Below are 16,383 nucleotides of genomic sequence, written 5' to 3'. Positions count from 1 at the left end.
AAGAGTAATATTGTGAAACATTATTACAGTTTTAAAATGTAGTTTATTCCTGTAATTGCAAAGCAGATTTTTTAGCAGCCATTACTCCAGTGTTGAGTGTTACATGATCCTTTAGAAATCATTCTAATATACTGATTTGATGCACAGGACACATTTATTATTATCACAGTTGAAAACAGTTGTGCCTCTTAATATTTTACTGGAAACTGAGATACCAAATACCCCCCCACCCCAAAAGTCTTGTTTCATTATGCACATTTTACTTCAATTTATTTTATTTTTCATTTTACTTTCATTTATGTGCTTACATTATTTATGTGTTACTAGTAACACACATGCCTATCCAGTATTCACTGATGAAATACTAATAGGTTCTTCTCTTCTCAGACTAGATATTGACCTGACCAGACTTCCTGTCAATCAGAGGCAGTTATATACTCGTGCGCTGGATGAAGACAAGGGCCGACTGGTGTTTTTGGTCATACTGACCCCATGTTCTGGTGCGTCCATCTCAGACATCAAGTCAGCTCCATTAGATAACCCTACAAGTTTTAAGGAGATGCAGGAGAAATATGTGAGCATTACGTTGTTCTGTTTTAGTTTTCTTTAAGTTTTGTATTTTTATTTCATTCTTTTTATTTTTTGTTACCTTCCAGTTCTATGTGAATTATTTGTAATTTGTATAGCTTATACATATTTGTACATTTATATAATTATATTTATATTTATTATTTTACTTTTTTTAAGATAAAAGGTCATTTTATTATTAAGATCATTTGTATTTACAGGGACTGATGAACTGTGTGCGGGACTTGAAGGATGTTGGCTATCTTCAAATCAAGTTAATAAAAGCCACAGATCTTCCATCAACAGATTTAAGTGGTACTTATCTGTATTAAATATAATACCATAATGTATGTAAGGGATAATGTACAGTCAGTTAGTTATTAAGTAAAGTATAGCCTCTTATAAAGATTTATTCGGTCATAACATTAGAATATCTTAACTTCATCAGGTAAAAGTGACCCTTTTTGTACCCTTGAGCTCGGTAATAGCAAATTGCAAACTCACACAATATCCAAAACCCTGAATCCCGAATGGAGAACAGCCCTAACCTTGTAAGTTATGCGGATGTTGTAGATATCTCGTTGTATCAATATGCATGTGCAAGGCATTGATATCACATTCATTTCGACATGTCCTTAGTCCCATTAAGGACATCCATGATGTTCTGGTGCTCACAGTCTTTCATGACGATGGGGACAAAGCTCCAGACATCCTGGGAAAAGTTGCCATTCCATTGTTGCCTGTAAATACCACAAAGAATTTTTAAATCATTGTTGTACATTTTTAATCATTGTGCCAACATTAACATACAGCACCACTGCTTTACCTTTAGGTTTCTAATGGCCAACAAATAACCAGAACGCTGAAGAATAAAAATCTATCAAGGACGACCAAAGGAAGCATCACACTGGAGTTGAATGTTCTCTACAACCCTGTAAGCGCATCATATTAAATAAATGATTATGAATAATATGGATGATACCAAATAGCCTTTACTGAAATAAAGGTAACTGAAGCATTCTTTTTTTTTTTTTTCAGATCAGAGCAGGTGTGAAAACCTTCCAGCCGAAGGAAACAAAGTTTGCAGAGGACAACCCAAAGTTTAACAAAAAGGTGAGCTTTGTCGACAACGATTACAGCATAATTTGTCAGCATATTTTCCACTTTCTCTTAATATTAGGTTTGTTGTTGGCACTTTTAGAGACTCATTATGTTCAGTTTTTCCTCCAGCACCGCCTGAAGCTCTTTAGACACCAAAGATGACTTGACTTATTAATATTTATCACCAATGAACCTTCAGTTTAAAAGCCTCTTTACACCTGAGTGAATGTCATGTTGTGAGCATTACGTCCTCAGGCACATCTTGCTAACTACTGCTTTGTCCCCATTAGCTTTTAGCACGTAATATCTATCGAGTGAGGAAGATCAGCATGGCCATTCTCTATACGCTGCAGTATATTAAAAGCTGCTTCCACTGGGAGAATACGCAAAGGAGTATTACAGCTTTCCTGGTAAGACTTCATACCACTGTTTACAAGATTTCAACTCTGTGGCCCTTTTAGTAACCTGAGGTTAGAGAACGCATCTTTGTAATCCCTCTTTGAAGAAAACGCTCTGCTCTTTAATAGCAACTTTTCACAAGACGGAAAACAGACCGTGCTCATTTGGCCCTGCCCTGTCAGGGTGCAGATATAAAGTGTTATGAATCAATGATTTTTTTTCTGTTCATTTTTTTGAAAAAATAAATATCTGTTATTGACTACCCACCACAACTTAATCCACAAAGGAGATTTTTTTTTTTTGAGGATTTTCTAAAAAATAGGAAGTGTGTTTTACTGGAATTGTTGCGACGTGTTTGGAGTTGTTGCTTAGAGGGTTAACACATGTACTTCAGCCTCATTGAGTTTTTGTGCTTATGTGGGAGTTTTAGGTTTAAATCTGGGCCAAGTCATGTCCAGATACTGTAAAAAATAAGTTCTTGTCGATTAAACAGTGGCAAAAAGGCGCACATATGCTCTGGGTACATTAAGCTCTGGTGCTTATTTGAGATGCAGGTTTGAATCTGGTCTGAGACATGTCTTGATTCCATTTCAATCATTTCATGTCAATTGAACAATGACAAAAAGGAGCCAATATGCTCTGGTCATGTCAGGCTTTGGTACTTATTTGCGCAATTCAGATTTGAATCATTTTCCTATAAATTAAACGATAACAAAAAGTTCAAAAAAGTGTGGTAAGGTAGCATCAGATTTCCTTTGATCTGTTTGTTACAATCACTACCGTTCATAAGTTTGGGGTGGGTAAGACTTGTTTAATTATGCTTACCAATGCTGCATTCAATCAAAAATACAGTAAAAACAAAACTGAGAAATATTGTTGCAATTTAATACGTTTTCTTTTTAAAAATATTTTAAAATGTTATGGCAAAGATGAATTTTCTAGCAGCCGATACTCCAGTCTTCAGTATTACACGATCCTCCAAAAATCATTCTAATATGTTGATTTGCTCAGGAAGCATTTGAAGAGTTCATTTGCAAAAACGGATAACTCCGTTTTGAACAATTCTCAGAAATCATGTTTTTTCCTTGTGCATTCCAATTAATCTCAATCAAACTGCAGTCGAGTTATTTTGACTGGGTTAAAAATAACAACAACAACAAAAAACAACAAAAAACCGCTAACTAACACAGTATAACACAATAAAAACATGATAATACAAAAAAAACATGATTTTTGAGTTATCTGTTTTTGCAAATAAACTCTTTCTATGAAAACAGTTGTGGTACTTAATATTTTTGCGAATACTATGATTCATGTTTTTCAGGAATCTTTGGTGAATAGAATTTTAAAAGCAGCATTTATTTGAAATATGTTTTTAGCAACATAAATGTCTTTATTGTGACTTTTGATCAGTTTAACGTGTCTTTGCTAAATAAAAATAGTAATTTCATAAAAAAAAATAACTTACAGCTCCCAAACTTATGAATGGTTGTGTATACTATTATCAACACTAGCAGTAAACAGACTGAACTTTATTGCATGAGTCCTTCCAGTTCCAGCACACAGTGCTATGTTTTATTGTAGCCAAGTAGGAAGCATTTTAAGCCTTGCTATAACACAAGCAGTTATTTTTAGAGGCTTTCTTGGAGCCGTAGTGTAATCTGCAGTCTCCTGTGCCGCTGCGGCTCGCTACTTGAATGAGCAGTGCCCCCTGAAGGGGAGTCACTGGAGGTATGTGCGTCCATCCACCTGAGGAGACGGGGTGTCAAGCTGGGAAGAGGCGTGGGACGTCCTGGTGCCAGCCCTATCGTTGTCTGCACACGTGGGGTTGAGAACAGAAAGAATATCATCTCATCTCCACTAGCATGTGGCCTGTTTCCGCACCACTGCGTTCAGAGCTGTGCAGGTGATGCTGAGGTATGGAGATGACAGGATAAATGAAAATAGGGCACCTGTGTAAATCGTCCAGGCTTTAGAAACAACAGGCCGGAGGGGTGAATCTAAACTATGCCATTTTTTTATGGCTTTAAAGACCAATTTCATGCTTTTTTGTGCTCTCTCGTGATGTACGATTACCATACATGTTGCATGGCATCTATAAAACAGCATGTAAGCCTCAAGGGTTAACAAACACATATCTGTCTTTCTCTCGCTCTTTGAGTATATGTATATCTGTAGGCTGCGGTAATAAGGTAACAGAGTCAGACATTGACAGATGCTTGCCTCTAAGAAGAGCATAATTAGAGGAGACGTGCTTTCCTCTACGTTTTCTCATGCAATCTATGTCGTCGTATTCATGTCAGCCGTTTAATTTATAATGTAGGCCTATATACTTGGAATGTAGTACATAAAGTAGCCAGTGAAGAGAGGATACTATTTACTTTACAAACATATATTTAAAATACATTACAATGCATTATTCATGGAGTCAGTGGAGTCTCTGTCCTTTAGCTTTTACACTTTACGCAACTTATAATGCATTTGCGGTGCTGCGGTTTCTTTGTCCAGGTCTGTAGGTTGCACAGGCAGCGCCTGTTCCCGGAACACACTCCCACCCCAGTGCTGGAAATCCCAGAGGTCACCACCCCAACCTGCACACAGCAGAGCGCATATACACGCATCCTCTTGCAAAACACAGCTTTCATCCGAGGAGAGTGGGAAATATGTGTGTGGGTGCATGTTTTAGTTTGAATATCCTCTGCTTTGTGCATGCATATATGCACAAAACTTTTCTATATTGTATAATAGTTTATTCTTTATGGAAAGAACCTTTGATTGGCCCTCGGGAGGAGGAAAGCATAACATATAGAGTTAAGTTCAACTTAAGTACACCTGTACCTAGTCCCTAGTTGATAGATTTTGCCTTGAATGGCTTTTGTATTGGATGGTCAGAATCACCTAATGTCTGATCGCAATCGGAAACAAAAGTCACTGCAAAAATAGCTCACTTCATAAGTGTTTTTGTTTTGTTTTCCAGGAAAAAACACCCCTACATTTACTTGAAGCAAAATTGGATTATATATATATATATAGAGAGAGAGAGAGATAATATAGGTAATATAGATAATAAGATAATATTGTGATTTAAGATTAATATATCATGGTTTAAGTAATCATATTTATTTATTTATTAAATATTTTAGTGCCCTTATTACATGTACATATAATACTAGTAAATTACACACAGTTGCAAGCAACTAACACTAAACTAAAACGTAATCCTAACCCAAACATTACAATGTTGTAAATTTTATTCAGAACTTAATTGTATAATCACACAGTAAAAAGGACAGCTTAAAAGCGTAACCTTTAATTTTGCATCTTAAAATGTTTAATTGTAATAAAAAAAATATACACATATAGTTGTTTTTCTTGATTCCATTTCCGATTCCACTTGATAAGTGTTGTGAGGTTTGTTTAAAACAAGGAAAAAAGTGGAGTGGTTTGCCTTTTTCTTATTGCATAAATCCCCCTGTAAATATTCCTTAGAATTGTTCATGCATGTCCACCCAAGGCACTGTTTTTAAACACTACCAGTCTCATTAGAAGCATCTTCATAATCATTTGAGGAAAAATTCTTGATATATCTCTCAAAAGCATGCAGCCGTGCTCTCGTAACCAGACAGACTGCTTACAGACTTGCATATTTTTATTGCTTGTTTATGCAACGGTAATGAGTCTAGAAACAGTACTTATAAAGTCCGACAACTACAGTGAGTCTGAGGAGGGCCATGACAGATAAAATCTTTATAAAATACCGCTTTTTAGATGTGGCTTGCACTTAAACTCAGAAAGAAGAATGTGGCATACATCAGTGGAGACTGTGCAGAGGGGTCACACAGAGTTCTCTGCTGCACATCTCACTTTGGCCTGTAGATGGAGCTACAGCACTGTCAAAACATGCACTCAGAACAGGTATTAGTCGAGAGCAGGCCGATGACAATTCTGATGCTAAGCATTAAGCAAAGTAATTTCTTACAGCGCATTACACAGAGCAAACAGACTCCAAAAAGTTTCCACCACAGGCTAAATGAGCATTACCCAGCCAGGCATTAAGCGGCCAGATTTGCTGCTTCTGAACTCTGTAGTTCCACGCATTTTCAATAAAGATGAAAGGGATTGAAGGGTGAGGAAAAAAGAGATTATTTACACTTGAAAGCTGATTTGGAGCTTTGCTGTCATTAGACTGTTTTAAGTATTTAAGTAGAATTAATATTCTAACATATTAGCTTGCTTCGTCTGTCAGTAGTGTGGACTAGAACTGTGTAAGTGTGTGTATGTTTGAGATTTATTTATTTTTTTTCCTTTTTGACACTGCCAGGTAGCAAGCGGTTTCGACATCATTTGACAGGCTGTGAAATGCTGATTGCTTCACATCACAGACTGTAAAGATGGCATCTGATGAATGTTTGATGCCGTGCAGCTGTAAACACAGTTGGCAGCTGTGACGGAGCGTTCTGTCTCTCTCTCTCTCTCATTCTCTCTCTTCCTGTTTCTGTCTAACAGAACGGCCAGCACCACATGATAGCAGGACAGGGTCTGCGCAGGTTCCTGGGTCCTGAGGGAATGCTATAAAGTGCCGTGCATGGTCTAAGCTATTAACTGGCTTACTGGGACAGCCAGGATTAGACTGATTATCAGCATTTCCACGACCTGATTAACCGTTATTCCAGTTAACTCGTGTAATGTCCTCAGGAAAACGCAATGATTTTCTGATATTGAGGGTTTTTCTTGGATTGCTCCTCGTGTCTGTGCCAGGGCTGTCAATTTAATGTTAATTTAGTACAGTTAATTACATTAAAATAAAATATGCACTTAAAAAAATACTTTAATTGTAATTCCCCAACAAGGACTTTTTTTTCCCATTTGAGCAAGGTTTTTATGAGATCACAGTCAGCGCAGTCCCAACGGGTCTTAAGACATGTCTTTAAAAGTTGAACTGTTTTAACTTGACACTTAAAAGCATGCTGTGGTTAAAAACATTACCCTAAAAACATGCTAAAAAGCAGCAAAACGTGTGTGCGTAGGCAAACAATTACAAAGTAGTGCAGATGGAATGCAATCACACTTCCTGTGTGAACTACTGTAAGTCAGCTTCGCTGTGGACTGTAGACCAGTGATTAGCTTATGTTCAATGATATGGAAATAACCAAAGCAATATACTGTCTTCTAAATTATTATAGTTAAATCTATAATGATTTACTTGGTTTAATCATTTATTGTCCATCTTTATAGTGAAATAAACCCAAATGTGTTGATCAGCATTTGATCGGCTGCATATTTGTCCAGAATTAAGTATGATAGAGAAAAAATAACAATGCCATTCCAAACCTGTATGACTGTAAGATATTTTGTGGAATGATGGTACAAAAACATTTAGTTCACCACTGAGTTTCACTCTGTGGACAAAATATACAAATATTTGGTATATACCTCAGAATCCTTCTTATTATTGTTCCACAGTAACACAGTAGGTTAAGTTGAGTAAACAATTACAGAATTTTCATTTTTGGCACAAAAAAAAAGGTAACTTTAACTTTCTTAAATTACTGTAATTTGGGTCTTTCCTTACCAAATGTTTAAATATGCAATTAATTTGATTATTTAATAAACATTTCATTCACTTAAATTATTTAATCGATCGACAGTCCTAGTCTTTGTGTTAGATCTTCTTTCTTTGTCCCTCACCTTTGTTTCACTTCACTCGGAAAGTTTCCCTGGACAGCAGCTACATTGAAGCGGATGTGCGCATATGTGTGTGTGAGTCCCGCTGTGTGCCTCGTGGGCTTTAAGAAACTGTCAGGGAGTTTGTGCTGCGAGTATGACAGGAGGGCGAACCCTTGATAGTGATATATGTGCACGTGCTTTTCCTGAAACTCTGGAGGAAGGGATTAATAATTAAAGAGCTGGATTTGAGCGGCCGCTAACAGTGCAGTGATGGCTGGAGATTTGACAGTGTCAGTGTTGTTATTGAGATGTGTATGCTCCGTGTCATTGTACCGCTCCTGGGGCTCAACGCCGAGTCTGCCTTGACCCCGCGCGCATCCCTCTTATCCTTCACGCTGACAGTAGCACCGCTGACAGCTCCTCCCTTCGTCAGTCCATTTAACGCTTATTCGCTCTACTTTCGAGTGAAGTGCTTCATTTAAATGTGCGCTTTGCATGTTTAAATATTCATTGTTTGCTTTGCATAATTTGTGTATATTTTTAATATTCTTGTTCCATCTGTGCATAAACACGCTTTAGCATAAACAGCTTGCATGCCGCACTATTACTGCCGCCGAACAAGCATGCTCCGTCTTTAACCCTGATGCACATGTCTGTGTGCGTTTGCGTGTCGTAATGACCAGCACTAACACGCTCGCCACCTCCACAGTCACAGAGGGCAACTCTCCCCAGGCGCCCGTGGCCGCAGCCCATGACGTATGCATGCGTATGTGTGTTTCAGCTTCTGTGAGCCGAGCTGACACTCGGGGTGCCGCCCGCCCCAGGGGAGAAGGCTCGCATGGCAGATCTGTCACCCGTGAGGTCGCTGAATGTTAACGCTCCCAACATGGATTAAACACTGGTGGCCAGTGCGGCGGGGTGGGGTCGGCATGCCAGCCGCTGACAGGCACCACAGGGCTCTGTACGCTGGCCTCCACACCGCCGGTGACAGAGAGACTTTATCTCTTCCTCTCTCACTCTCTTTCCCTCTGGGCGCATTGTCCACTCCAGTGCTCCGCTGATAAGGACATGAGCCGCAGTCCAGCCGGCTGTTGCTGTGAATCACAAACACGTATCATACACTCACAGCCTGCAGTGTGTTGTAGGATCACGTTCCAACTCAAATTATATGTAACAGCTACAGTTATTCTATTTCAGTGTGTTCGTGATTGGGAATTATTCGATTTACACTGTTTTCATTTCAGAATTATTTGTAATAATTTGTAACTGTTAATGTTTTCAGGAATAGCCAGATTACATTAATTAGCCACCAAATATTCTGTAATATTATAAAACTTTCAAAAATTTTTTTAAGATTTTAAAAATAAATCAAATAAAACTCAAATTGATTGACATTTTAGTGAATAACAGAGATATTATTTAATATAGGCTTAGATATGTTATTATATAAATATTTAAACATGATCGCTTTCACACCATTTATTAGTGATTTACCATTTATTAGTACATTTATCTTTATTCTAGTCATTCAAAATGTTATAGTTTCAAAAGCCAAATTCCTCATACGTTTACATAAGCAATCTTTGTTCATATTCCAAACTAGGGAACCAAAGATAAATTATGAGAAAAAAAAAAGAAAAGATTAGTTTATATTCCAAATCTTTAGTTCATTACTCATGTGACAGACGCAAAGATCAAATTGTTCATGAATGACCATTTGCATAGACAATTTTAAATTCTGAATGTTTCCAACGTATAGATGAGCATTTTGGGAAATAACAGAAATACAAATATAAACCTGATAGCTGTCACACCATTTATAAAAGTCTTGGAAGTTTCCAGTCTGATCACAACCTTATTGGTGTTCATTTACCACAGATGTAAACATGACACAACCTTTTCCATGCATCTCAAGCTGTCTCTTTTGTCTTGCATGCAGACATGCATGGCTTTAGCGGCCACTGGAGCCTTTGATTCACTGTAAATGTTGTGTCATTTTTCTGTATTTTAATCAAGACACCAATGTAGGTTACTCGCTTCGCCCTCCATTTCACCTTGGAAAAAAGCCAGAGAAAGAGAGGAAAGTGTGGCGATGCTGCAAGGATCCTCTGTTCACATTAAAGTTGCCCGGTTCCATCGGCTTTCTCGAACACACACATACGCATTAAGCCTGCAGCCAATAGTCAGCCTTGTTAGATTTGCACAGATACATTCATGTAATCTGGCATCCGTCCACAGCCCTTCGTCTGACCCTCATAAGGCAGGCTGGCACTGCTGTCGTTGTTTGCGTCTCGCTGCTGCGGAAGATAAATGCATGAGAGGGACACAAGAGAGACTCAAACTTCCCCTCATGGTTTAGTTAGTGCTCACTAGCTCTGAGAGGATACACACACATAATAGATTTCCCCCTGTCAAAATGCAGAAACCTGAAATGTTAGTGCTTCGAGAAGCATAACAAAGTTAACCATGTAAAGTGCTTCTTAAAAATTTGTTCAGCAATCATTGAAGAGATTGGTTGATATCTTAAATCTAAATAGTTACAAAGTCAAACCCGCTGAGACAGTTGGTTTGGCTATGTTGTGGCTCAAAACAGTTGTTTTGCATTTTTCATATGCATCTTAGAGCAGTCCAAGATGTTCAGTGCTATCTTGCTAATTCTCCCCATGTTGCTGGTCAGTTCTTAAGTATTTATGGACTCCAGACTGCTTCAAATTCAAACACCAACTTTACAGGACATGATCTCTGCTCAGTTTGTCTTGCTGTGTTTGTTAACTGAATGAAATTATATTGCTACTATGAAAATGCTTTTAGCTAAACCAATCTCCCTTTATAAATTCTGGGTTATTTTAGCCAGTCAGTGTTATGTTCTTTTGTATACATGAGGTACTGTAGTTATACAGTTGGTTCCAAAAGCCTCAAACCATTAAAAACCTGGGATTCAATACACACACACATCACACACACACACACACACACACAGTTTGGGGTCAATCAAAAATTAATCAATTTTATTGCGCAAAATTGACAGTGAAGACAAAAAAACATTGCTCAAATAAATGTTGTTCTTTTGAAAATTCTATTCATTACCAAATAAATAAATAAATAAATATATATATATATATATATATATATATATATATATATATATATGTATGTTTATTCAGCGTTGATGATAAACCAAATTATGATCTATTTAAAAAAAATATGATTTTTGAAGGATCTTGTGACGCTGAAGACTGGAGTAATAGCTGCTAAAATTCAGCTTTACACATTACATTGTAAAACATATTAAAATAGAAAACTGTTATTTTAAATTGTGATAATATATTACAATAATCAGTTTTTTTTTTCAATACAATGATGAAAATACAGTGAGCTTAAGAGACATATTTCAGAAACTCAAACATTTCAACATCTCAAATCATACTGGAGAATATGACCATCGGGTTTCACTAAAACTTGTGAAGTTCCTGCAGCTCGAGTGCTGCTGTAATTAAAGCAAAAGACATTCTGAAATTCAATCTGTTAATTTAATAATTTCAACCAAAATAATGTTTGTGCTTGTGATGCAAACTTTAATGAAAAAAAGCACAAGTATTTTCACTACTGCTCTCCCACTGTACAGTATGTGTATATATAGCATATACATTTTTTCTCTACATGATCTGACTTTGAAATTCAGATGGATGGAGGTCATTGTACTCCCACAGTGATGCGTGTTTACATTTAGCAGTTGATGTGGAGTGTTGTTTCCCAGCCCTCCACACCACTTGTGTTTAGTCTGTCAGTAAGTAGTCTGATTTGGTAGCCTCTCTCCACCCCTTTGCCGTTTAATCAATTTGCAGGACTGTATAAACTCTTAGTGAGGGCGTCTTTGTCCTTTTGTTCCTGCCGTGGCTCTCCTCTCCCCCTTCCTGGAGAGCGTGGATGGCGTACTGCTGCCAGCCTGGCTTCGGCTCCAGGACTTATTTTATTCACACTTTTAATCGCTGAGTGCTTTATTATTAGGTATAGGAATTCCTCTGACCAGGGGATCGTCTAGAGAGGCCTCAGAAATATAGTTAGTGCAATCATATTAGCTGCACGCTAAAACATATCCGTCAGCCGGTTCTTATCCCCCTGCTAGGCCAGTCTTCTGGTGGTCCTTGTTGGTGCCTGAAGAGAGGAGAGAGATCTTCTCCATCACCTACAGCAGGCCACTCTAGTATAATTCAAAGTAATATTTTCCTCCTTGGACAGTCAACATCTTTCATGTTGTTTGATGTTTAGATTCATACAGCAGCAGAATATGTGTGTAAGCTTTGCTTAATATAATGTATTTACATTTATGAACTGATAATTGCCTTATTTAACCAAACTGACTCGCTTAAATGTACATGACTCAGTGTGAATGGAAACACACTGGACAACAATGTAATAGCCTTTCTTCACTCATACATGGTTGTCTTGTGTGTGTTGCTTTCTTGGAGGGTTGAAATAACTCTCAAGAGTTGGAGATATGAGCTGTGTCATCAGAAGGTCTTAGATTGAGTTGCTGTCTGTGTGGTCTGGGCTCAACCCAAAGTCTGGGCTCATTGTTGCCAGATCTCACTAGAAAAACAATCAACTGGGGCTGACAAAACAAGCTCAAAATAACTCACTTTCTTCACCAAATAAGCCTAAATAAGCCCAAGTACACAACTACTTTCTGGATATAAGACTAAAAACATTACACTCCGCCATTGCCAATATTTATACCTGAAAGAGCCCTGTTACACACATAATAAGTGGACATGGCAACACTGGCTGTAATATACTTGGTTAGAAAATTAAGTCCAGTTGTAAAGTGTTAGCAGTAACACTTTCTGGTATTTATTTTCGTCATTGTCACTATCGTTACATCACTGTCATATGGATAGAAAAGGCTTGACTATAGTTGCTCATATTGTAATTCAAGAAGAATTTAATCATGGCTGTTAATGGCTCTAAACCACCTTTTATAAATTTTATTTTGTTTAGTAAATTGTTTCATGTAACACATTGGTTTAGTGTCAGCAGTTAAGACATGCTCTCTCTCTGTGGCCACCATGTGGAATGCATAGGTTTGATTCCAGCCATGTCATGTTCTCTGTAATAAAAAAAGGCCTGGAATAGGTTCAGTAAAACATCACTGCATCTGAAAAGAAAACCAGCATACAGCTGGATTTCTTCTTCAATATAAATTAACTCTAACGTCTGTCAGGTTTTACCTCGTCCTCCCTTTCCTTTAATCACTGCACTAATAAAACGCAAACCACTTAGTGGAGAATTAGTCGAGTACGTTCAGCAGGAGCAGTGCAGGATTTGAGTAGCAGCTAACTCTGCTTATTAACTCGAGGCTATCAGACACCGCCTTCGCACTGAAATCTGCAAGACTTTTCCAGATGTTCACTGTTCTGTTTTTATTAGCACCGGGGAAAAGGCATGTAAATCCAGCATGCTTCCACATATGCACGCACAATGTTGGGGGCGAAATGAAGAAATTTCTGACAGGTTTTGTTTATCCAGTCATTTAGATGCTACATTTAGACACAAGACATTTTACTGTATTTTTCCGTGTGCTTTTATCTTGTCCACCAAGCCTGTGAGCAGTTGAGCGGAAATTTGCATTAGTGGACGATTATGAATACCTGTGACAGATCCTCTCTCAACACTCCCAGGCTGCAAATGAATGGTCTCCTACTGTTGACTCGCATGGGAAGACAGGGACCAGGCAATTAGACTTTAGTAGTTAATGTAGAAGCTTCTCCAGGCAGGGCAAGCGGGTTCAACGTTCCTGCTGGGCTGTCGGCAGGTTTTTTCCATCTCAGCTCTCTCACTTGCTCACTTTCTACCTCGACTTCTTTGGAAGGTATCACTTATGACAGCTAACCTGTTGATAAGCCCTTCGAGTTTATCTGAGGGTGAGGATGAAGGTGGGCCCCTCCGCGTGGAGTCCCAAAAGTGGAAGCGACTACAGCGGGATGCCGCTCGTATTCAACCTTCACAAGCTATAATACAGTTTTCAGCCTGAATCTGTGCGCTTGCTCAGATTGAATAAGGAGTTAAAGATATTCAGCAATCTCCTTCGATAGTACGGTGTGACTAAATTTGCAATGAATTATTAAAGAAAGACCCAGATGTGTGCACTGTTGTTGTTGTGCCTGCAGGGGTTGATGTCCAAGTGCTCTGTGCATTAAGCACGATACTCATATCCCTGGTGGCTTTGTGTGTGTGTGTGTGCAGGCATGTGTGAAAGTGAACCTATCATGGGAGTGGCAGTAGGTAGACTGCCCCCAGAGCACTATGTCTGGCCACTGGCTGATATGACAGGAACATGCTGGTACTGTACTACAGCTAAAGTAAGGCCTGCAGGCCCTGGCTAACTTAAGTCAAACATATTGTCTCTAACAAGCCTCCAGCATGCATGTAAACGCAAGCCTGTTGTTCTGTGTAGGTGCAATCGTACAAGCTCTATCTTGTGACCTTCAAATGAAACGGGACTAACTCCATGTGCACACTGGGCACAATTGTTGTTGCGTTGCGCAGCAATAGTTAGTAAGCTAGTTGTTGGGGTACGATTATGGGATCTAAAATACGCTCATGCAGAATAAGGCATTAATATGTTCATTATAAGTACTAATAAAACAGCCAATATGCTATAATAATACAGTATATAGTTAATAGTAAGAATTGATCCCTAAATTAAAGTGCGACCATTTGTGACCCTGACCACAAAACCAGACTTAAGTCACTGGGGTATATTTGTAGCATTATCCAAAAATACATTGTATGGGTCAAAATTATAGATTTTTCTTTTATGCCAAAAATCATTAGGATATTAAGTAAAGATCATGTTCCATGAAGATATTTTGTAAATGTGCTACTGTAAATATTACTGTAAATATAAAATATATTAATTTTTGATTAGTAATATGCATTGCTAAGAACTTAATTTGGAAAACTTTAAGGGCGATTTTCTCAATATTTCGATGTTTTTGCTCCCTCAGATTCCAGATTTTCAAATAGTTTTATCTCAGCCAAATATTGTCCAATCCTAACAAACCATACATCAGTGGAAAGCTTATTTAGCTTTCAGATGATGTAGAAATCTCAATTTCATAAAATTGACCCTTATGACTGGTTTTGTGGTCCATGGTAACATTTATATTTATTAAATATCAAAATGTTCATATTTTAGTTTATATTATGTTTACAGATTATTTGTACAGAATACATCAGTGACAGACCAATATATTGACTAATATATTATTTTTGAGATTATTGTCATTTGCCTCTTTCCCATTGTATAAAGCACATTTACTGTTTTCAAATATTTTTAGTTCTTGTGTGGACAAACATAAACATCAATTATTCAGCATAATTTAAAGTATGAAGATGACAGGTTCACTAATAAACAGTCAATATACTGCACAGTATACAAACCCGATTCCAAAAAAGTTGGGACACTGTACAAATTACAAATAAAAAAGGAATGCGATAATTTACAAATCTCATAAACTTATTTTATTCACAATAGAATATAGATAACATATCAAATGTTGAAAGTGAGACATTTTGAAATGTCATGCCAAATATTGGCTCATTTTGGATTTCATGAGAGCTACACATTCCAAAAAAGTTGGGACAGGTAGCAATAAGAGGCCGGAAAAGTTAAATGTACATATAAGGAACAGCTGGAGGACCAATTTGCAACTTATTAGGTCAATTGGCAACATAATTGGGTATAAAAAGAGCCTCTCAGAGTGGCAGTGTCTCTCAGAAGTCAAGATGGCAAGAGGATCACCAATTCCCCCAATGCTGCGGCGAAAAATAGTGGAGCAATATCAGAAAGGAGTTTCTCAGAGAAAAATTGCAAAGAGTTTGAAGTTATCATCATCTACAGTGCATAATATCCAAAGATTCAGAGAATCTGGAACAATCTCTGTGTGTAAGGGTCAAGGCCGGAAAACCATACTGGATGCCCGTGATCTTCGGGCCCTTAGACAGCACTGCATCACATACAGGAATGCTACTGTAATGGAAATCACAACATGGGCTCAGGAATACTTCCAGAAAACATTGTCGGTGAACACAATCCACCGTGCCATTCGCCGTTGCCGGCTAAAACTCTATAGGTCAAAAAAGAAACCATATCTAAACATGATCCAGAAGCGCAGGCGTTTTCTCTGGGCCAAGGCTTATTTAAAATGGACTGTGGCAAAGTGGAAAACTGTTCTGTGGTCAGACGAATCAAAATTTGAAGTTGTTTTTGGAAAATTGGGACGACATGTCATCCGGACTAAAGAGGACAAGGACAACCCAAGTTGTTATCAGCGCTCAGTTCAGAAGCCTGCATCTCTGATGGTATGGGGTTGCATGAGTGCGTGTGGCATGGGCAGCTTATACATCTGGAAAGGCACCATCAATGCTGAAAGGTATATCCAAGTTCTAGAACAACATATGCTCCCATCCAGATGTTGTCTCTTTCAGGGAAGACCTTGCATTTTCCAACATGACAATGCCAGACCACATACTGCATCAATTACAACATCATTGCTGCGTAGAAGGAGGATCCGGGTACTGAAATGGCCAGCCTGCAGTCCAGATCTTTCACCCATAGAAAACATTTGGCGCATCATAAAGAGGAAG

At 38.1% G+C, this 16,383-nt stretch overlaps 1 protein-coding gene across 2 annotated transcripts in view; it reads left to right on the top strand.

The window, feature by feature from the left end:
• LOC306842792 (multiple C2 and transmembrane domain-containing protein 2-like) overlaps window positions 1-16,383 on the top strand; it is a 62,500-nt gene that overhangs the window by 28,683 nt on the left and 17,434 nt on the right. For both annotated transcript variants that reach the window (XM_079373860.1, XM_079373859.1), the window contains exons 11-17: window positions 388-574; window positions 789-882; window positions 1,016-1,118; window positions 1,207-1,309; window positions 1,400-1,501; window positions 1,606-1,680; window positions 1,959-2,078. In XM_079373860.1, the coding sequence (XP_079229986.1) occupies window positions 388-574; window positions 789-882; window positions 1,016-1,118; window positions 1,207-1,309; window positions 1,400-1,501; window positions 1,606-1,680; window positions 1,959-2,078 (784 nt within the window). The remainder of the gene's footprint in view (window positions 1-387; window positions 575-788; window positions 883-1,015; window positions 1,119-1,206; window positions 1,310-1,399; window positions 1,502-1,605; window positions 1,681-1,958; window positions 2,079-16,383) is intronic.

Source organism: Barbus barbus (assembly GCF_936440315.1).
Source record: "Barbus barbus genome assembly, chromosome: 23".
In the NCBI taxonomy this organism is placed as follows: Eukaryota; Metazoa; Chordata; class Actinopteri; order Cypriniformes; family Cyprinidae; genus Barbus; species Barbus barbus.
Note: the sequence above shows the minus strand (reverse complement) of the source record. Positions and strands in the feature narration are given on the sequence as shown.